The 23,776-nt window shown below is 36.7% G+C and overlaps 1 protein-coding gene across 1 annotated transcript in view; it reads right to left on the reverse strand.

Moving 5' to 3' along the window:
- Nucleotides 1-23,776, reverse strand: part of GPR158 (G protein-coupled receptor 158) — a 734,480-nt gene that overhangs the window by 20,323 nt on the left and 690,381 nt on the right. The window contains exon 10 of the mRNA XM_053713931.1: nucleotides 20,052-20,198. Coding sequence (XP_053569906.1) covers nucleotides 20,052-20,198 — 147 coding nt within the window. The remainder of the gene's footprint in view (nucleotides 1-20,051; nucleotides 20,199-23,776) is intronic.

Here is a 23,776-nt window from a genome sequence, read left to right on the forward strand (position 1 = left end):
CGTATGGAAGCGCTCTCATTAATGCAATGCTTCCCAGCAATGCGAATGCGAGCTCACGCTCATATTGCTGTTAACTTGTAATACCAGCGCACATTAGCGTGCACTGGTATTACTCAGTGGAGTGCAAATGTCGCTTTCATGAAAGCGATATTTAGCGCTCCACTTGTAATCTGGCCATAAGTGTTTTCACTTTGTATATGTTTTAGTAAATGCAGTCTCTGCTTTTCTGAACAGGTTTTTTATCAATATCTGCAGTAAATCCAATTATATAGTGTTTGCCTAGCAGTCAGGCCAAATTTCATACTGAATTTGTACGTATTTTATAGTATATGCAGGTGTATTGTGAATACTAATTCTTGCTTTATAAACTTGATATAATTCTTTGCATACGTTTATATATTTTAGAATTTTTCAGTATGAAGTAAACCGGACTTCCCGATTTATTCCTTTGTCTTTCAGGAAATTGGTCATTTTTATTTTTGTAGAAACAAATTCCTGCTAATTGGTCAGCTAACCTGAACTTCTTTGGGAAGAGTCCCATGATGCAGGAATTATCTAAGTAAGTGTGGAAGCTGAAGGTTGCACATTTTAATCCAGCTATGGCTGCTTGTTCTGAAGGACATGATATTGGTTGTTCCTGTTTTTCATCTCAGGGCTGAACTAGACCTTTATGCCATAGAATAAAGTTTTTTTCTGTTAATTTTAGGCTTAAGAAATCTAGACTGTATTATTAGGGTACATAGTCTTAAAGGGACAGTCAACCCAAAATGTATCCTAAGTAATTCCTATAAAGTAGCAAACACTTATTATTGCTTACTATAGAGCAATTTTGTAACATATCTCATTACAAGTAATGAAAAACAGTTTAATATCCAGCACTTTAACCCTCAGCTGTGTGCATGCTGCTCCAGGATTACTGCAAATATCCTCCAGGTAATGTGACACAAAAGTAGCAGCCGCACCACAATATCGTTTAGCAAAATCTCTTTATTTCCACATAATGGGAGCCAGGAATACAGAACAACGTTTCGGGCTATCCACCCTTAATCATGTTCATATCATATTCACCACACTTAATCACCTTAAATACCTACAGACAGGTAAAACCACACCTCTTTTACTTCACATTTCATTAAGGAACTCTTATTTAATTAGTGACCTCTAGTGGTTTAAACCTATACACAATTTTTTTTTTATATATATAAATTGTTATATTTTGCAAAGTTAAAAACACCTAAACAGACATAATTGCAAAGATATTATTTACAGAATACAAAAGACAGTGAAAATAAAAAACATCTCAAAATTTACTATCTTTTTATAATTTTTTTATCTCTTAAAGGAATACACTCAAATCCAATTCCCTATTCATTCCATTGGGGGCTAATGTACTTAATTTATTAATCCACAAAGCTTCACGTTTTTGAAGGAGCAATTCTCTATTGCCACCTCGCCTAGGGCTTTGTATGTGATCTATTATTTGGAAACGCAATTGTGCAATTGTATGGTTTTGAGTCAAAAAATGATGGGCTAATTTTTTGTTCTTATATTAGATTTATGTTGAACAATCCTATCCTTGGCTCTTTGAGTCGTCTCTCCAATATAAATTAACCCACAGGGACACTTAATTAAATAAATCACAAAATTTGCATTGCAATTAAAATAACCCCTAATCCTAAATTTCTGACTCATTAGGGGATGAATAAAAAGATCTCCTTTTATCATGTTGTTACAACTCGAACAATTAAGGCAGGGGAAGCAACCATTATTCTCTGAAGTAATAAAGCCTTGTTTGGATTTTTTCTTAGAGCCAACATCTGCTTTAATCAATTTGTCCCTTATGCTAGGTAATCTTGTATATGATGGCATAGGGGGCTGTTGGAATGCTAGAACTTCTGGATTACATTCCCTAAGGACATGCCAGTGTTTACAAATGACTTTTTGTATTGCTACACTGTGAGCACTGAATTCTGAAACAAACACCATCCTGTCAGGATCCTTTCTTTTCTGAATTTTTTATTGTTAACCCTGTCCTTTGGTGATTGTAACACTTTTTTGATGGTTTCCTGTATCATACTATAAGGATATCCTTGCTCCACAAACCTCAATCCCATCTCTTTTAACCTCTGCAAAGCCAAACTCTCATCTTTGACAATACGTTTAACCCTGAGCATCTGACTATAGGGTAATGACCTTATCAGGGAAGGTGCGTGGTAACTAGTAAAATGTAAAAGACTATTCCTATCCGTTTCTTTCCTGTACAAATCTGTTTTTAACAGGGAACCATCTTTATACACTTTAGTATCAAGGAAATTGATTGATTCCTCACTCCAAGACAAGGTAAATTTAATACATCTTGGTGCTGCATTAAGATCTAAAACAAACTGCTGTAGGGAGCCAACGTCGCCCCACCAAATGCCAAATATATCGTCTATGTAGTGCCACCAGGTGGCGCCACACAGATGAAATAACTTATTCTCATAAACGAACTTTTCCTCAAATATACTCATAAAAATATTGGCATAGGTGGGAGCGACGTTGGACCCCATAGCCGTACCCTGCTTTTGTACAAAATAGGAGACTTCAAAAAGAAAATAATTACAATATAGTATTATTTCCATCATTTCAATTATAAATTGTTGTTGCATAGTTGTAAATCTATTGCTTCTTGCCATAACAAACTTTATAGTATGTAACCCACTAGCATGGGGTAAAGCAGTATAAAGACTCACAATATCTAAGCTGTATAGGATACATTTATCCATATTACCGGGCAAACTCTCAATCTTAGACAAAAAAATCATTAAAATTGCTTGTGCTACAAATGGTCTTAAGAGTTTGTCTAGGTAAATGGATATATTAGTACAAATAGAGCCCGTGCCCGCCACTATAGGACGTCCTGGTGGGGCCCCCAAATTTTTGTGGACTTTCGGGAGTGTATAAAACACTGGAATAGTATACTCATCTTTAATAAGAAATTTTTTAGTTTCGCTGTCAATGAGCCCATTCTGAAAAGCTCTCACTACACATTTATTTATGTCACATATGATTTTGGAAGAGGGATCAAATGTTAAAGGTATATAAACATCAGTCTTAGATAACTGGCCCTTTATTTCATCAATATAATATTCCCTGTCAAAATCACTGTAGCTCTGCCTTTATCGGCCTGTTTGCAAATTAACCCTTTATTTTCACATAGTGATTTCAAAGCTAGACTGTCTTTTTTAGACATATTAGATGTAAACCGTTCTTTATATTGTTTCCTCTTTACAACATCCAAATCATGTCTGACTAGTCTCATAAATATATCAATACTGGAATCATATGTTGCTGGAGCAAACACACTTTTATTTTTTAACCTCAAATTCTTAATAACCAATTCATTATCGTCATCACTACTTGGTTTAGTTAGTATTCCCCTTAAACTTTCAATATTGGCAAAAAAGGACTTTAGCTTAAGGCTTCTATTAAATTTATACAAATCTTGTTCTAACTTAAACCAATTACACCCTTCCTGTTTGCAAAACGAAAGTCCCTTCTCCAATACTTTACATTGATCCTCCGTGAGCTGTGTATCAGAAATATTTATCACTAACGTCTTTTCCCCTGACGAGTCCCCTTCTGTGTTTCCTGATTCGGCTGGCTGTTTACCGGACTTGCGGCTATGCTTCCTGCCGCCCCGTCTCCCTCTGTGTCTGATTCCCGTGACGAGGACTCCGTGGTCACTTCAGAGCTGCTTACATCCTTCTGAGCTCTCCGCTCTCGTCGGCATGCGAAACCGGAAGTAGTATTCCTCATACTTCCGGTCGGATCCCGCGTCCACCGGTAAACTGCTCCAGTCTGATAATCATGCTCGTCTCTGTTGAATTTTGTTCTTTTTTTTTCTCCAATTCTTTTTTCATCTCATTGATTTTAACATTTATTTCTTTTAGAGCCTTATCAATATCTAAGTCTCCAGCGGTCTGTTTCAAACTTGATTCCACTTGCTTGATCTCCTCAGTCTGTGCATCGATGGCTTTCTGCAGAAATTCCACTGTGAGTACAATTAGGTCTAAGGACCTAAAATGTGCTCAAACTTAGTGCAGTATTCTTTGTTATTAGAGAGTAATATAGGTCTTGTGCTCATTCTCAAGCCCCTGGGGATACGTTTGATCCTATAATATTCAGCCAGGGTAGATGCATGTAGTTGGTAAGACATGTTCCTTTTTGCCAGCCTTTCATAATTATTCATATTTACTTCAGTTTGAGGAGTTCTTAAAAAGTCCTGAGAGCCCCTTATTATGGTAGTAATTCTGGCTGCTTCAACATCTGTATAGGCAAATACCTGTGCTCCCTGAGTATCTTGGAAATCCTCCATATTGGGGTAAGTGCACGGATAAACAGCAGTAGTCAATTGAAGAAAAACAGTTCAATATCGAGCACTTTAACCCTCAGCTGTGTGCATGCTGCTCCAGGATTACTGCAAAAATCTTCCAGGTAATGTGACACAAAAGTAGCAGCCGCACCACAATATCCTTTATCAAAATCTCTTTATTTCCACATAATGGGAGCCAGGAATACAGAACAACGTTTCGGGCTATCCACCCTTAATCATGTTCATATCATATTCACCACACTTAATCACCTTAAATACCTACAGACAGGTAAAACCACACCTCTTTTACTTCACATTTCATTAAGCAACTCTTATTTAATAAGTGGCCTCTAGTGGTTTAAACCTATACACAAATTTGTTTTTACATGTAAATTGTTATATTTCCAAAGTTAAAAACACCTAAACAGATGTAATTGCAAAGATATTATTTACAGAATACAAAAGACAGTGAAAATAAAAAACTTATCTCAAAATGTAATATCTTTTTATAATTTTTTATCTCTTAAAGGATTACACTCAAATCCAATTCCCTAATGCACTTAATTTATCAATCCAGAAAGCTTCACATTTTTGAAGGAGCAATTCTCTATTGTCACCTCGCCTAGGTGATTAAGTGTGGTGAATATGATATGAACATGATTAAGGGTGGATAGCCCGAAACGTTGTTCTGTATTCCTGGCTCCCATTATGTGGAAATAAAGAGATTTTGCTAAAGGATATTGTGGTGCGGCTGTTACTTTTGTGTCACATTACCTGGAGGATTTTTGCAGTAATCCTGGAGCAGCATGCACACAGCTGAGGGTTAAAGTGCTGGATATTGAACTGTTTTTCTTCAATTGACTACTGCTGTTTATCCGTGCACTTACCCCAATATGGAGGATTTCCAAGATACTCAGGGAGCACAGGTATTTGCCTATATAGATGTTGAAGCAGCCATAATTACTACCCTAGTAAGGGGCTCTCTGTACTCCTCAAACTGAAGTAAATATGAATAATTATGAAAGGCTGGCAAAAAGGAACATGTCTTACCAACTACATGCATCTACCCTGGCTGAATATTATAGGATCAAATGTATCCCCAGGGGCTTGAGAATGAGCACAAGACCTACATTACTCTCTAATAACAAAGAATACTGCACTAAGTTTGAGCACATTTTAAATAAATGCTCCTTAGACCTAATTGTACTCACAGTGGAATTTCTGCAGAAAGCCATCGATGCACAGACTGAGGAGATCAAGCAAGTGGAATCAAGTTTGAAACAGACCGCTGGAGACTTAGATATTGATAAGGCTCTAAAAGAAATAAATGTTAAAATCAATGAGATGAAAAAAGAATTGGAGAATAAAAAAAGAACAGAATTTAACAGAGACAAGCATGATTATCAGACCGGAGCAGTTTACCGGTGGACCTGAGATCCAACCAGAAGTATGAGGAATACTACTTCCGGTTTCGCACGCCGACGAGAACGGAGAGATCAGAAGGATGTAAGCAGCTCTGAAGTGACCACGGAGTCCTCGTCGGGGGAATCAGACACAGGAGGAGACGGGCGGCAGGAAGCATAGCCGCAAGTCCGGTAAACAGTCAGTCGAATCAGGAAACACAGAAGGGGACTCGTCAGGGGAAAAGACGTTAGTGATAAATATTTCTAATACACAGCTCACGGAGGATCAATATAAAGTATTGGAGAAGGGACTTTCGTTTTGCAAACAGGAAGGGTGTAAATGGTTTAAGTTAGAACAAGATTTGTATAATTTTAATAGAAGCCTTAAGCTAAAGTCCTTTTTTGCCAATACTGAAAGTGTAAGGGGAATGCTAACTAAGCCAAACAGTGATGACGATAGCGAAGTGGTTATTAAGAATTTAGGGTTAAAAAATAAAAGTGTGTTTGTTCCAGCAACATATGATTCCAGTATTGAAATATTTATGAGACTAGTCAGACATGATTTGGATGTTGTAAAGAGGAAACATTATAAAGAACGGTTTACATCTAATATGTCTAAAAAAGACAGTCTAGCTTTGAAATCACTATGTAAAAATAAAGGGTTAATTTGCAAACAGGCCGATAAAGGCGGAGCTACAGTGATTTTGTACAGGGAATATTATATTGATGAAATAAAGGGCCAGTTATCTAAGACTGATGTTTATATGCCTTTAACATTTGATCCCTCTTCCAAAATCATATGTGACATAAATAAATAAATGAAAGAGAGAGCTTTTCAGAACAGGCTCTTTGACAGCGAAACTAAAAAATTTCTTATTAAAGATGAGTATACTATTCCAGTGTTGTATACACTCCCGAAAGTCCACAAAAATTTGGGGGACCCACCAGGACGTCCTATAGTGGCGGGCACTGACTCTATTTGTACTAATATATCCATTTACCTAGACAAACTCTTAAGACCATTTGTAGCACAAGCAATGTCTTTAATTAAAGACACAAATTATTTTTTGTCTAAGATTGAGAGTTTGCCCGGTAATATGGATAAACATATCTTATACAGCTTAGATATTTTGAGTCTTTATACTGCTATACCCCATACTAGTGGGTTAGATACTATCAAGTTTGTTATGGCAAGAAGCAATAGATTTACAACTATGCAACAACAGTTTATAATTGAATTGATGGAAATTATACTATATTGTAATTATTTTCTTTTTGAAGACTCCTATTTTGTACAAAAGCAGGGTACGGCTATGGGGTCCAACGTCGCTCCCACCTATGCCAATATTTTTATGAGTATATTTGAGGAAGAGTTTGTTTATGAGAATAAGTCATTTCTTCTGTGTGGCGCCACCTGGTGGCGCTACATAGACGATATATTTGGCATTTGGTGGGGCGACGTTGGCTCCCTACAGCAGTTTGTTTTAGATTTTAATGCAGCATCAAGATGTATTACATTTACCTTGTCTTGGTGTGAGGAATCAATCAATTTCCTTGATACTAAAGTGTATAAAGATGGTTCCCTGTTAAAAACAGATTTGTACAGGAAAGAAACGGATAGGAATAGTCTTTTACATTTTACTAGTGCCCATGCACCTTCCCTGATAAGGTCATTACCCTATAGTTAGATGCTCAGGGTTAAACGTATTATCAAAGATGAGAGTTTGGCTTTTTAGAGGTTAAAGAGATGGGGTTGAGGTTTGTGGAGCGAGGATATCCTTATAGTATGGTACAGGAAACCTTCAAAAAAGTGTTACAATCACCAAAGGACAGGGTTAAGGATGGGAGGGAAGTTAGGAGGAGCAATAGTTTAGATGGCAGACGGGGCGGAGTTACGCTGATAACCAATCACTGGTGGGGAACAAAATTGATACAACTCTGTTAGCATCTTCACAAGTCTTGCAATAAACTTTCCCTTTCTCCTAGCACCACCCACCCCTCCTTGGACACAGTTTGCCTGCCGCTGCACACTTTGTGCTTTTAAAATTCAGTAACCTTTCCCTTTCTTCCATCATCACACACCCACCACTCCTTGGATAACATGCCTGCCGCTGCAAGCTTTGGGGAGGGGGCAGGCGGACATTTTAAACCCCCCAGAGGCTCAAAAAGTAAGTACTATTACCTTTTTTTTTTTTTTTTTTTAAATAATTTTTATTGAGGCATAAATTGTGTTGACATACAGATATAAGAAAATAGCATCAAATAATACATAAACTTGAACATAAATTGTACTGATTTCCAGTCAAAAATAATCGGTAGTATATCATAATTAGAGTCCCAAATCAAAAGAAAGCCTCATAGTTTTTTGTTTTACAACTCTTTTCCAGTGGCTAAATAGCACTGAAACACTAAATAAACATATACATCAAACTATTCAACCATGTCAAAACTAAAAAGTACCCTTAGAGAGAGACAAATAAACACAGCACAGCATATTATATGTGAGATTTTTTCAGTCATGTGAAAAATGATATCACCAACCTAATATCTCTGATGACTGTCTAAAAAAAGATCAATCTAGTGCGAAGCTAACATGTCTAATAGTTATATCATGGAGGAATAGATATATAAAAAAAAAGGAGGGTATATACAGTATTTTAAAAGTTGCTCTATATAGCCCAATAATGCTATAAGTAGAAAAAACTGTTGCAAACATACACGGGCTTCTTTAAAAAATATTGAATTGTGGAATTTATCGAGGAAAACCACTGAGTAAGTCTATGGTAGAATCAGGGAAAACCATAGTACTATGTGGGGAGGGGGGGGAGAAGAAATCTGACCAATTGTCTAACCATAAGTGCTTTTATAGGGCCTATTAATAAATGTAATATCAGTGGGTTTATTATTATGCCTTTGCCGAAGTACTAATGTATAAAAAAAAAATTAAAAAAAATAAAAAAATTGCTACCTAAGGCCTAGATTTAGAGTTCGGCGGTAGCCGTCAAAACCAGCGTTAGAGGCTCCTAGCGCTGGTTTTGGCCGCCCGCTGGTATTTGGAGTCAGTGATTAAAGGGTCTAACGCTCACTTTGCAGCCGCGACTTTTCCATACCGCAGATCCCCCTACGCCATTTGCGTATCCTATCTTTTCAATGGGATCTTTCTAACGCCGGTATTTAGAGTCGTTTCTGCAGTGAGCGTTAGAGCTCTAACGACAAGATTCCAGCCGCCTGAAAAAAGCAGGAGTTAAGAGCTTTCTGGCTAACGCCGGTTTATAAAGCTCTTAACTACTGTACCCTAAAGTACACTAACACCCATAAACTACCTATGTACCCCTAAACCGAGCTCCCCCCACATCGCCGCCACTCGATTAAAAATTTTAACCCCTAATCTTCCGACTTCCACCTACGTTATACTTATGTACCCCTAATCTGCTGCCCCTAACCCCGCCGACCCCTATATTACATTTATTAACCCCTAATCTGCCCCCCACAACATCGCCGCCAGCTACTTACAATAATTAACCCCTAATCTTCCGACCGCAAAGCGCCGCCACCTACGTTATCCCTATGTACCCCTAATCTGCTGCCCCTAACACCGCCGACCCCTATATTATATTTATTAACCCCTAATCTGCCCCCCTCAACGTCGCCGACACCTACCTACACTTATTAACCCCTAATCTGCCGAGCGGACCTGAGCGCTACTATAATAAAGTTATTAACCCCGAATCCGCCTCACTAACCCTATCATAAATAGTATTAACCCCTAATCTGCCCTCCCTAACATCGCCGACACCTACCTTCAATTATTAACCCCTAATCTGACGACCGGAGCTCACCGCTATTCTAATAAATGTATTAACCCCTAAAGCTAAGTCTAACCCTAACACTAACACCCCCCTAAGTTAAATATAATTTTAATCTAACGAAATAAATTAACTCTTATTAAATAAATTAATCCTATTTAAAGCTAAATACTTACCTGTAAAATAAACCCTAATATAGCTACAATATAAATTATAATTATATTATAGCTATTTTAGGATTAATATTTATTTTACAGGTAACTTTGTATTTATTTTAACTAGGTACAATAGCTATTAAATAGTTAAGAACTATTTAATAGTTACCTAGTTAAAATAATAACAAATTTACCTGTAAAATAAATCCTAACCTAAGATATAATTAAACCTAACACTACCCTATCAATAAAATAATTAAATAAACTACCTACAATTACCTACAATTAACCTAACACTACACTATCAATAAATTAAATAAACACAATTGCTACAAATAAATACAATTAAATAAACTAGCTAAAGTACAAAAAATAAAAAAGAACTAAGTTACAGAAAATAAAAAAATATTTACAAACATAAGAAAAATATTACAACAATTTTAAACTAATTACACCTACTCTAAGCCCCCTAATAAAATAACAAAGCCCCCCAAAATAATAAATTCCCTACCCTATTCTAAATTAAAAAAGTTACAAGCTCTTTTACCTTACCAGCCCTGAACAGGGCCCTTTGCGGGGCATGCCCCAAGAAGTTCAGCTCTTTTGCCTGTAAAAAAAAACATACAATACCCCCCCCCCAACATTACAACCCACCACCCACATACCCCTAATCTAACCCAAACCCCCCTTAAATAAACCTAACACTAATCCCCTGAAGATCTTCCTACCTTGTCTTCACCATCCAGGTATCACCGATCCGTCCTGGTTCCAAGATCTTCATCCAACCCAAGCGGGGGTTGGCGATCCATAATCCGGTGCTGAAGAGGTCCAGAAGAGGCTCCAAAGTCTTCAACTATCCGGGAAGAAGAGGCGATCCGGACCGGCAACCATCTTGATCCAAGCGGCATCTTCTATCTTCATCCGATGACGACCGGCTCCATCCTGAAGACCTCCACCGCGGACCCATCTTCTTCCGGCGACGTCCAACTGCAGAATGACGGTTCCTTTAAGGGACGTCATCCAAGATGGCGTCCCTCGAATTCCGATTGGCTGATAGGATTCTATCAGCCAATCGGAATTAAGGTAGGAATATTCTGATTGGCTGATGGAATCAGCCAATCAGAATCAAGTTCAATCCGATTGGCTGATCCAATCAGCCAATCAGATTGAGCTCGCATTCTATTGGCTGATCGGAACAGCCAATAGAATGCGAGCTCAATCTGATTGGCTGATTGGATCAGCCAATCAGAATATTCCTACCTTAATTCCGATTGGCTGATAGAATCCTATCAGCCAATCGGAATTCGAGGGACGCCATCTTGGATGACGTCCCTTAAAGGAACCGTCATTCTGCAGTTGGACGTCGCCGGAAGAAGATGGGTCCGCGGTGGAGGTCTTCAGGATGGAGCCGGTCGTCATCGGATGAAGATAGAAGATGCCGCTTGGATCAAGATGGTTGCCGGTCCGGATCGCCTCTTCTTCCCGGATAGGATGAAGACTTTGGAGCCTCTTCTGGACCTCTTCAGCACCGGATTATGGATCGCCAACCCCCGCTTGGGTTGGATGAAGATCTTGGAACCAGGACGGATCGGTGATACCTGGATGGTGAAGACAAGGTAGGAAGATCTTCAGGGGATTAGTGTTAGGTTTATTTAAGGGGGGTTTGGGTTAGATTAGGGGTATGTGGGTGGTGGGTTGTAATGTTGGGGGGGGGGGTATTGTATGTTTTTTTTTACAGGCAAAAGAGCTGAACTTCTTGGGGCATGCCCCGCAAAGGGCCCTGTTCAGGGCTGGTAAGGTAAAAGAGCTGTAACTTTTTTAATTTAGAATAGGGTAGGGAATTTATTATTTTGGGGGGCTTTGTTATTTTATTAGGGGGCTTAGAGTAGGTGTAATTAGTTTAAAATTGTTGTAATATTTTTCTTATGTTTGTAAATATTTTTTTATTTTCTGTAACTTAGTTCTTTTTTATTTTTTGTACTTTAGCTAGTTTATTTAATTGTATTTATTTGTAGCAATTGTGTTTATTTAATTTATTGATAGTGTAGTGTTAGGTTAATTGTAGGTAATTGTAGGTAGTTTATTTAATTATTTTATTGATAGGGTAGTGTTAGGTTTAATTATATCCTAGGTTAGGATTTATTTTACAGGTAAATTTGTTATTATTTTAACTAGGTAACTATTAAATAGTTCTTAACTATTTAATAGCTATTGTACCTAGTTAAAATAAATACAAAGTTACCTGTAAAATAAATATTAATCCTAAAATAGCTATAATATAATTATAATTTATATTGTAGCTATATTAGGGTTTATTTTACAGGTAAGTATTTAGCTTTAAATAGGATTAATTTATTTAATAAGAGTTAATTTATTTCGTTAGATTAAAATTATATTTAAGTTAGGGGGGTGTTAGTGTTAGGGTTAGACTTAGCTTTAGGGGTTAATACATTTATTAGAATAGCGGTGAGCTCCGGTCGTCAGATTAGGGGTTAATAATTGAAGGTAGGTGTCGGCGATGTTAGGGAGGGCAGATTAGGGGTTAATACTATTTATGATAGGGTTAGTGAGGCGGATTCGGGGTTAATAACTTTATTATAGTAGCGCTCAGGTCCGCTCGGCAGATTAGGGGTTAATAAGTGTAGGTAGGTGTCGGCGACGTTGTGGGGGGCAGATTAGGGGTTAATAAATATAACATAGGGGTCGGCGATGTTAGGGCAGCAGATTAGGGGTACATAGGGATAACGTAGGTTGCGGCGGTTTACGGAGCGGAAGATTAGGGGTTAATAATAATATGCAGGGGTCAGCGATAGCGGGAGTGGCAGATTAGGGGTTAATAAGTGTAAGGTTAGGGGTGCTTAGACTCGGGGTACATGTTAGAGTGTTAGGTGCAGACGTAGGAAGTGTTTCCCCATAGGAAACAATGGGGCTGCGTTAGGAGCTGAACGCTGCTTTTTTGCAGGTGTTAGGTTTTTTTTAAGCTCAAACAGTCCCATTGTTTCCTATGGGGGAATCGTGCACGAGCATGTTTTTGATGCCGGCCGCGTCCGTAAGCAACTCTGGTATCGAGAGTTGCATTTGCGGTAAAAATGCCCTACGCTCCTTTTTTGGAGCCTAACGCAGCATTTGTTTTAACTCTCGATACCAGAGTTAAATTTATGGTGCGGCCAGAAAAAAGCCCGCGGAGCGTTAACAGCCCTTTTACCGCCGAACTCTAAATCTAGGCCTAAGTGAGGGTAACCTCTAGATATGCCATGAGGCTAAGAAGATCGTTGAGATGATCAATTATGTGGTTGCTCATAATAGTTCAGGATAAACAGATGTTTGCATCAACACTATGATCTTAAAAAGATAATGTAGTCTGCTCTCTGGGTATGGGCCCTATACCCGACAGCATGGGATCTATAGATGTGAGCATGTTTCTGCAACTAAAGGGATGAAAATGCAATGTATCCTAAAAAAAATCACTAGAGAGCTAGCCACCCAAGACTGATATAGTATGTCTGATACCCAACACGTTAGTGAGCATAAGTGAATAGCCATCATTTGAACCCCTATTCATTAAATATTATATGGTACAGCAATTGGGGATAAGATACGTACAACCAGGTAGAATGAAGGAGGAAATATTCATATATATGAGAAAAAAAAGTCCTTATAACATTAGCTTAACGGTTCACTAAAGAGTTTGCTGTGAATGGCAATATCATAACATAGCAAGTCTACCATTAAGAAAGACAATAGTAACTTCTAAACTGAGCAAGTAAAACAATATTGTCTAGCTATTATACATGCATACACATTTATATATAAGAGAGACAATCCCCACCACACTTCATTCCATACATAACATTATGTTCATCATACCCGTTAATGATTATGTGGCTGGTGGGACAGATATATTGAAGTTTGGCTTTCATATCTACCCAATATACAATAGCTATCAATAAAACTTTGAGAATAAAAATAAATAAGTAAATAAAATAAATAAAATAACAGGGCTGTATATTTCCCCTATCATACAAAAACATTAATGGACTAAAATTAAGTCTTGACTCCCCTCTGGTGGTGAGGGGTAGCAACGGCATCTTCTATTAAATTGTATTAATTTTACTCAAGTGATATAAAATTATAGGGCTCAAAAAAGGCCACTCAACTAAGTAGCTATGTTAAATTAAATGTTAAACAGCCTCTTAGTGAATAACAGAAGCCTAGAATGGAATTTGTCATAAAGGCCAGCTTATGGTAAAGCAAAGTTTATGACTTTTATGGTAGAGTCACTATGCTGGACATCTCAAGCATATATAGGTTAAACCGACTCCTAAGCTTTGAGATATTAGAGCATATGGAGTGTGGCAGTCTTTAACGTAAGAAAAGTAGAGCCAAAAAGAAAAGCAGGAGCGAAAAGGACAATGAGGATATATAAATGCAGTACATATAGCCAATTTGGGGGGTTGAAGTGATATCTCTCTCACCAAAGTCCTCCTTTAGTATATTCTGTCCCATTACCCCACACCAGACGTTGGGAGCAAGTATAGATAGAGAAGCAAGATGGTTTCTGCGAACCAAGACCTCTCTGCTGCCTTCAACCACCAGCGTATTGTGGAGGCCCAACTATAATAAACAAACTTGAAGCCTTTGTAGGTAGTAAACTCTGCTCCAAATACCAGGATGGATCCTCCGATATTTCTGACTAGCGTCACACTGACCGATGAAAGGGGTTCCTTCAAACCTCTACTGGATTTGCTTAGTCCCATATTGTAGACAACAGGAAGAATCAGTCCCTCTTCAGTATGGCGTAGAGTAGTACCGGCTAGCTGTAACTCTGTTGTGCTCAAAGCGTTAGACTCGCAAGTCGCATCATGTAGAGTTGAAGTAGATAGAAAGATATCCTGCACCGGAACAATAATCACATCAGCTCCTACATCAGCCCCGCTCACGACATCTGGGGGACTTGACTGAAACTGGCCCAGGGCCTGGCAAAGTAGTGTCTCCATATTAGCAAAATGGCGATGTAGCATATTGTGCATTTCAGTTTCCAATGCATCGACTGCAGCAGTGTCCCCAAAAGCAAGAGGCATTATCAAATGATATAAGAGCTCTAGATCTATTTCAAAGATATGTGTAGTACCTTAGGCAGGCTAAAACCACATGGCCCGACAGCGGAGCATTAATAAAAAAGATAAACATGAATTTGGCTTCCAAATCATGAAAACTTGTTTCACGTAATCTCATAAAAGTCCTGCAGACCCAATCCTTAGCTTTTTCTGTAAAGATTCATAGTAAACCCCATATATAGCAAGATGAAGCCAGGAGCTCTTCCAAAACACGTCCAGCCACCTTGGTTGTAGGCTCCGCCCCAGTACTATTACTTTTAAACGAGATATGTTACAAAATTGGGCTACAGTTAGCAATAATAAGCATTTGCTACTTTATAGATATGACTTAGAATAAATTTTGGGTTGACTGTTCCTTTAATTTGGAAGCAATTTGTATTACTACCTATACCTGCACATCCTTATCCACTAGGATTACCTTTGTTTGCTCTGGTTGGCATTCTTAGATATTCACTGTTTGTTGTCTTTTTGTTTGCTTTGGCTGCAGCTACTTATTTTTTCGATAAGGTTCTAGGAGCATTGTTGATGGTAATCAGTGTTTAAGGGATCCTATGGTCCCTTATCAGGTTATTATTTTTGTGAAGGCTTTTTTACTTATGGTCTTTTTACTGTGCCCATATCCATCTTAGAGGGTGTCTTTTCTAGGAGACATTAAGATTCTATCCTAATGTGTTTATTGTTGGTGGAATCATGCAGAATATACTTCAGAAGGAGTGTCTGTCCTGGAATCCTGCTTCTTTTCCATTAGTAGCTCAATACATAGGCAACCCTTTTTCTTTTTAGGTGCAATCTGTGGTTAGAGATTATCTGCAATTGGTTTAGCAGATTACTTTTTATTTGTTTTTTTTTTTTTTTCTCGTAGAGCATAGGAGTCCAGTGTCCTCTAGAGGCTAGGTTATCAGTTTTTTGTTTTAGAACTTCATAGGGTTCCTCTTGAAAGGGGAAAAAAGTTTAATTTTATATTTTTTGTAGTCCCCATTGGCCTCTTCATCTGCAATCAGTCCATTTTTTCATTCAAATCTCAAATCTCTGAAATTGATGGCATGGAAATCGATCTCTTAGTCCTTAGACATAGGCATTTCTCTGATTCTGTGATTGAAACCATGATTCAGGTTGGTAAGCCTGTAACAAAGAAAATCTGGAAGGACTTTTTATTTCATGGTGTTTCAATCATGTTTTTTCCTGGCATTCTTTCAGAATTCCTAGGATTCTGCAGTTTGTTCGTTTTTTGCAGGATGGTCTTTCTAGATAACGGTCTATCTGACAGTTCTCTAAAGGGGCAGTTTTTTGCTTTTTCAGTTTTGTTCCACAGAAAGATTAATAATCTTCCTGATGTTCATTGCTTTTTTTAGGTTGTGGCTCATATTAATTTGTTATCAAGACCATTTCTACTCCATAGAATCATTTTCTGGTGTTAAGGGTAATGCAGGCTCCTTTTTCTGAACATATGAATAAACTAGATATTTATCTACTTTCTTGAAAAGTGTTATTTCTTTTTTGTGATCCTCTTTATTTGATGTTTCATCAGGATAAGGCTGCTTTTTCGGGCTTCATTTTGATTTCTTGCCTAAGGTGTTTTTTTTTCAGACATCATTAGCAGAGAGAGTGTTGTACCTTCTTTGTGTCCTAATTCTAGGTTTGCTTCTGAGAGATCTTTGAATTACTTGGATATTGTTTGGGCACTTGAATGTTTGATTGCTGCTACTAGGATTTTAAACAAACTTTTAGTTTGTTCTTCTTTCTGATCCTAGAAAGCGTTGGAAGAACTTCTGCTGTTTCTTTAGCCTTTTGGTTACAACTTTTGTTTTTCAAAACTTATTTGGAGACAGGTCTGCCTCGGCTGCAGTGGATTTCTGCTCATTCTACTAGGTCATTTTCAACTTCTTGTCAAGAATGAGGCTTCAGTTGATCCAATTTGCTAGGCAGCTGTCTGGTCCTCTTTGTTTTGTTTTCTAAAATCTCAATTTTGAGGGTTTTTTTTTCTTCTGAAGCAGCCTTTGGTAGAAAGATTCTTCAGGCAGTTATCTCAGTTTGAGTTTTTTTGCATGTGTGCTTATTTTAAAAAGAATATATTTAATTGAGGTTTTGGATTTAATTTCTCAGTGAAAAATATGTTTTTTTTAAATCCCTCCCTTTCTGTTATTACTCTTGAACTCCACAGCTTGGGTATTAGTTCCCATGAGTAATGGATCGTGGACTCTCACCACCTGCAAGAAAAATATAATTTATGCTTACGTGATAAATGTATTTATTTCATTGTGGTGAGAGTCCACGAGACCCCACCATTGTTTTTTTTCTGGGGCTAGTTTCTTTCTGCAGCACATCTTTTTTACCTGCTCCTTTTTTTGTCTCTTATTCCTTTTTCTTACCTCACTTGCTTGGCTATACGTTTGACTGAGGTATGTGTGAGGTAGGAGGGGTTTAAAGAGTTCTTGGGGTTTGGGATTCTTTGCCTCCTTCTAGTGATAGAGAATGGTAATTCCCATGAATTATGGATAATGAACACTTACCACCATAAATTAATTAATTTATCAGGTAAGTATAAATTATGTTTATTTGTGTTCCACTAGTAACCTGGGACTATATATTGTTTTTTTTTTATGTATTCAATTGCAGTATAAGTAAAATAAAACTGAAAATTAGACAGTAAAATTAGTCATAAATACATTAAAAGCTGTATTTATTTCCAATAAGGAGTAATTAGCAATTTACTTCTATTATCAAACTGTGCACAGTCTTTTAATATTCACATTTTCTGAGTCACCAGCCCCTACTTAGCATGTTCACAGTGAATATAGAGTCTGTGATTAGCTTATGGCTGTCACATGATACCAGTTTCAGGGAAATTGAAGGACATTTTGTAATTTGTCAGAAGAAAAATGCTGCTCATTTGAAATTCAGACTAAGGGGTCAATTTATCAAGCTTTATATGGAGCTTGATGCCTGTGTTTCCGGCGAGCATTCAGACCACTGCTCCATAACCTGTCCGCCTGCTCTGAGGCGACAGACAGAAAACGATCGAACACAATTGGGTGGATTGACACCCCTGCTAGCGGCCAATTGGCCGCAAATCTGCAGAGGGCGGTATTGCACCAGCAGTCCACATGAACTGCTGGTGCAATGACAAATGCAGACAGTTTATGCTGTCGGCATTTATCGATGTGCGGTGGACATGATACGTTACATTGTATCATGTCCATCCGCGCTAAATCAGAAATAGTCCCCTAAGTGCTATGTATATGTTGAATCAATTACACTGTATTTAAAGGGACATAATACCCAAACGTTGAAACACTTGAAAGGGATGCAGCATAGCTGTAAAAAGCTAACTAGAAAATATCACCTGAACATCTCTATGTAAAAAAGTTAAATATTTTACCCAAAAGTTCCTCAGTAGCCACATCTCACAGATAGACTTTTAGCAACCAATCAGATGCTAGTCCCAGGACTTGAAAGGAAACGTGCATCTGTCATGTGCAGGCACAGTCATATTATTTCCCTCCTCAATTAAAGGAAGATTATTATGGGGAATCTCACTAGATCACAGTAAAGCAAACCCTGCTGTTTTTATCTGCTGAACTGTCAAAATTCTTCCATTCCTCACCCAAAAAGCAACGACAATTCTGGTCCTTTCAGTTATCAAATCACATCTTGCAACATTCATGAAGCTTATTTTACATTCCATATACATATACATATATCCACATCACCTTTTGTTCCTACCTTGCTGCTCCTTTATGCCAGCACCTACACTGTATTTTTTAAGGATCAAGTTCAAAATTCAAATCCTTACCTCCACAACAAAACGCCCTATTATATATCAAATCTCATCTCTACATACTTTCCTAGCAACTTCATTTTCTCTGCTTCTGACCTATGCTTCTTAGTTCCTCTAATCACCACCTTCCAGTCTCATCGTCAGGGCTTTTGACAGCTATACTTGACGGCTATACTTATACTATGGAACTCTATTCCTCAGTCTCTCAGACACTAACCCAGCATTTAATACTTTAAATCCTCTCTCAAAATCTACCTTTTCAAAGGAGCCTACTACCTAACCTTATAACTTTATATCTGATCAAAGGCTATTTCTCCAAACTCTAAACGTGTCATTCCGTTATAATGGACCATGACCTACATTCAACACTCAACACAAGCTACTCTACCATCTTTTCTTCAACTACCCATTTAAATGTCTTGTAATATTTAATTGTATAGTCTGTAGCATTGCAGAATCTATTTGTACTTTACAAATAAATAAAATTATGGGACACTTATCAATAACATCTACCTATAGTGCTAATGGATTCAATGGACCCCCTTAAAGGGACATAAACCCAAACATTTTCTTATATGATTTAGAACATAAAATTTTAAACAACTTTCTAATTTACTTCTATTATCATATTTTCTTTGTTTTCTTGTTATCCTTATTTGAAAAGTAGAAATGTAAACTCAAGAGTGTGCACGTGTCTGCAGCAGTATATGGCAGCATTTTTGCAACAATGTTATACATTAGCAGGAGCACTAGATGGCAGCACTATTTCCTGTCATGTAGTGCTTCAGGAATGTGCACCCTACCTACCTAGGTATCTCTTCAACAAAGAATAACATTAGAATAAAATAAATGTGATACTAGAAGTAAATTGTAAACTTTTTAAAAATTGTATTCCTCTATCTGAATCATGAAAAAAAAATGTTTGGGTTTAATGTCCCTTTAATAAATAGCAGGCAAACAATGTTCTAAGCCAGGGAACCATAAGAATTTCCTTGTGTATTATGATCACACCACAAAGGCTTCTAACCTGTGTTTGCAGCCTAATAAATAGGTCACAATGATTTTAGTAGAAACATTAAGATCATGGCTTAATAAAGATATATGTGGTGCTACAATCCTTTAATATGTTGTAATTTCTAGGGGGGGAGGGGGTGATACAAAACCCCTTTGGCATGCACTCCTGTATGCATGGAGAACTCAGGTGCTGGAATACTGTTGTGTTTTAATGATTTTAGTAGATGTAATATCTGAATTTGAATGCTGGATAGGAAAAAATAAATAATTGACAGTTGTTGTAATTGAAAGCTGGAATCTAGGTCTGTATTTTTAAGAAACATGTTTTGAAATAGTACAATGGTATTTATAGTACATAATAATAAAAGCTCTTAGGAAACATTTTATGATTTTATAGTAAAAAATGCAGAACAAAAATATTTACTCTGATATCTTCAGGGTCCAAACTATGTTCACTCCATGCAGATGTAATACTGCTATTGAGGTAGGATCCAGATCTACCCATGTCTAGTTCATCTTCATACGCTTCAGCTGCTATGTCATCTCGTGGGTGGTTATTTGATTGAGAAAACTGTAAAAAAATAAAAAAAATAAAGCACAATGAAAACAAATGTAGTCTACTGAAGCACAGTTTTTATTTACTTTTTAGAAGAGCATCAGATGTAGAATTGATCCTGGAGTGGGACTTAACATCAGTATGATAATAGCCTGGACAGGAAATTGTTGCTGTTTATTTTCTATATATCAATTTTATACATACAGGTGGCCCTCGTTTTACAACAGTTCAATTTACACCGTTTCAGAATAACAACCTTTTTTTCCAGTCATGTGACTGCTATTGAAAAGCATTGAGAAGCAGTGCATTTATTAAAATAGCTAGTAGGTGGAGCTGTCCGCTTGTGTTGCAGCAAAGACAAGCAAGCTGAAATTAATTAGTTTAACCAGACCTGAGCTATCGAGCAGATTTCAAAGGAACAAGATCTTCCTGTCTATAAATCAGTCCAGATTGGAATGCATAGAAAGAACTGTTTGAAGAAAAATGCAAGTGAAGTCTGTGTTGTGTGATTATTTTATTAGGTTTATAATGCTGTTTATCAAATGTTTTTGTTCATTTAACTTAGTTTAATTATATATTCTGTGTTGTGTGATTATTTTATTAGGTTTATAATGCTGTTTAACATTTAAAGTCTTAATTTTAAAGCTTTAAAAATAATGTATTAGGTGTTACTTATGACAATTTTGAGAGGGGCCTGGAACCTATCTCCCTCACTTCCCATTTACTTACATTATAAACTGGGTTTCAATTTACAACGGTTTCGATTTACAACCATTCCTTCTGGAACCTAACCCCGGCGTAAACTGAGGGCTACCTGTGTATATATATATATATATATATATATATATATATATATATATATATATATATATATATATATATATATATATATATATATATATATATACACATATATACACATATATATATATATACACATATATACATATATATAACACTACCTTGAAATTGTATTATATTATGAATAATTTATGATTGCTTTTGGAACATTTGATCAACCTCTATTCATAATTAGTATAATAAAATGATAACTGCATTTGATTACAAAATCATTGAACAGGTCATGCTTATTTTTCATTAATTAAGAAGCAATTCCTAAAATTTAGACATGTCTAGTAAAAACATCTATAGATCACATGTAATAAAATGATATTTTTTTCTGGTAAAAATAATGAAATAAGTTTAATTTATTGTTTGAGTATAATTGTATTTTTCTCACTTAGGGCTAGATTACGAGTGGTGCGCTATCTGTTGAACTTGAGTGATACGGGGTATATTGCGGCTCTTTTTCAGAAGTAGTGTGCATATTAAAGGAACAGTATACACCAATTTTCATTTAACTGCATGCAATAGACACTACTATAAAGAATAATATGAACAGATACTGATATAAAATCCAATATAAAACCATGTAAAAACTTACGTAGAAGCTATGAGTTTAGCTCTGTTAAAAAGAGTAGCTAGAACACCCACTTAAACTGGGAAATATTCTGCATATGAAAAGACTCTTTACACAAACAGGAGAAAGCTGGAGTAGGTATACATTGGTATTCTCCTAAAACTTTGGGGCTTGGTTAGGAGTCTAAAAACCAGCGCAATGTTATTTTAAAATAAGCAAAACTATCAATCTTGAAAAAAAAAGCTGTATAGGCTATATAAATGGATCATCTACAAAACATTTATGCAAAGAAAATCGAGTGTATAATCTCCCTTTAAGAGTTGAAAGTAAAAGCGTTCACTTGAGCGTAACTGAATTTAACGCTCGTCTGGTTAGTGCAACTTTAGATTTCTGGTTAACAGTTACTCGAGACAAAAATGTTTAACAAAACACATCAAAAATACATTGTACGGTACAGTTACACTCATAATAACATTGTCTAATAAAAATCATTATAAAATGGAAAAATATTTGATGGTGTTAGAAAAAAAGGCATGCAAATGTCTTTAACATAGAAATACATACATACATATGTCTAAGTATGTTTATGTGTATACCTATATATAAAAATGTTTATATGTGTGTACATATTTATTTATGTATTTTATATGTGTATATATGTATTTACAGACATACGCATATAAACACATACATATATGCACTAGAGCCCTTTGCAGTCAATTAGCTGAAAACATAAAAAATATATTTTTTTGCAATATTCATATTTAATAAAGTGTTTAACTGTGTATGTTCCTTCAATATTTCCTATTCTAATGTTCTTCACATAGGGGAATATGTTCTAAGTATTTATAAAAAGATATTTTTATATATATATATATATATATATCTTTACCTATACAAAATTATATATATATATATATATATATATATATATATATATATATATATATATATATATATATATATATATAAAGATATCATTATTTATGAATAAATAGAACATAGTTCACTATGTAAAGAACATTGGAATGTGAAATATTCATATTTCATGTGGGGTTAGTGAACTTAATTAAACTCAATCAGGTTTGCGCACGTGTAAGGGTGTTAGGTTTTTTCCACTTGGGTTAGTGCTCGCACGCAAACCTTTTACATTTAACTTGTAATATGAGTGCAACCCAGATGCACACAAAAAGTCTCCATTTAGCGAAGTTAACACACAAGCACTAATTTGTGCTCCACTGGTAATCTAGCCCTTAAAGGGACACTAAACACCTGATGCAGATTCTGCAAACTAACTTCTGCTGTCAGTCCATAAATCTATTACAAATATAGTAATAAAGGATTTTTAGGCAGTCTGTGCAGCTTACCCCCATTGTATTCAAGAAGAGTGTTGTTAAACAGAATGGTGATACTGAGCTCAGTGCTGCTATGTGTGCTGCCATGTTGTAACGCACGTTGCTCACAGGCACAGCAGTCACATGATGCACATGCCAGATAATGTTAAGGTTAGTTAAAGAAGGATTACCAGAATGATCTGTCACAGTGGTGCTGAGTGCTGTAATTAGCTGTATAAACATTTTTCATGTGCCTCATATTTATATAAATAAATATTCCGTTTGATAATTTCTGAACTGTTATTTAAGCTAATAGCATGCTGAAGATACACCGAGGTTAAAGGAAGGAGCTGAAGATACACGGACATGGAGGGGGAGGAAGAAGGGGGGGGAGTGGCATGCTCCGTCTGTTCTGAACTGTTGTTTATTTGTTTAAAGGGACAGTAAACCTTAAAAATAATGTTATATAATTCTGCACATAGTGCAGAATTATATAACATTATTTAGGTGCTATAGCCATAAAACCCTTTTTTACCTTTTAAAATGTAAAAATGACAGCGCTTTTACAGACCCGCTCTCTGCTCTCTGCTGAGCGGGTCTGTAATATTTAGTCAGCGCATCGGGCCAGCTGTATAGTCACAGCCCGGCCCGATCACTCCATAAGACTAAGTGCAGCTCGCTCCTGTGACAGGAGCGAGCTGCACTTAGTGCTATGGCGCGGTCGGGCCGGGCTGTGACTATACAGCTGGCCCGATGCGCTGACTAAATATTACAGACCCGCTCAGCAGAGAGCAGAGAGCGGGTCTGTAAAAGCGCTGTCATTTTTACATTTTAAAAGG

This window comes from Bombina bombina, chromosome 5 (assembly GCF_027579735.1).
Source record: "Bombina bombina isolate aBomBom1 chromosome 5, aBomBom1.pri, whole genome shotgun sequence".
Lineage (NCBI taxonomy): Eukaryota > Metazoa > Chordata > Amphibia > Anura > Bombinatoridae > Bombina > Bombina bombina.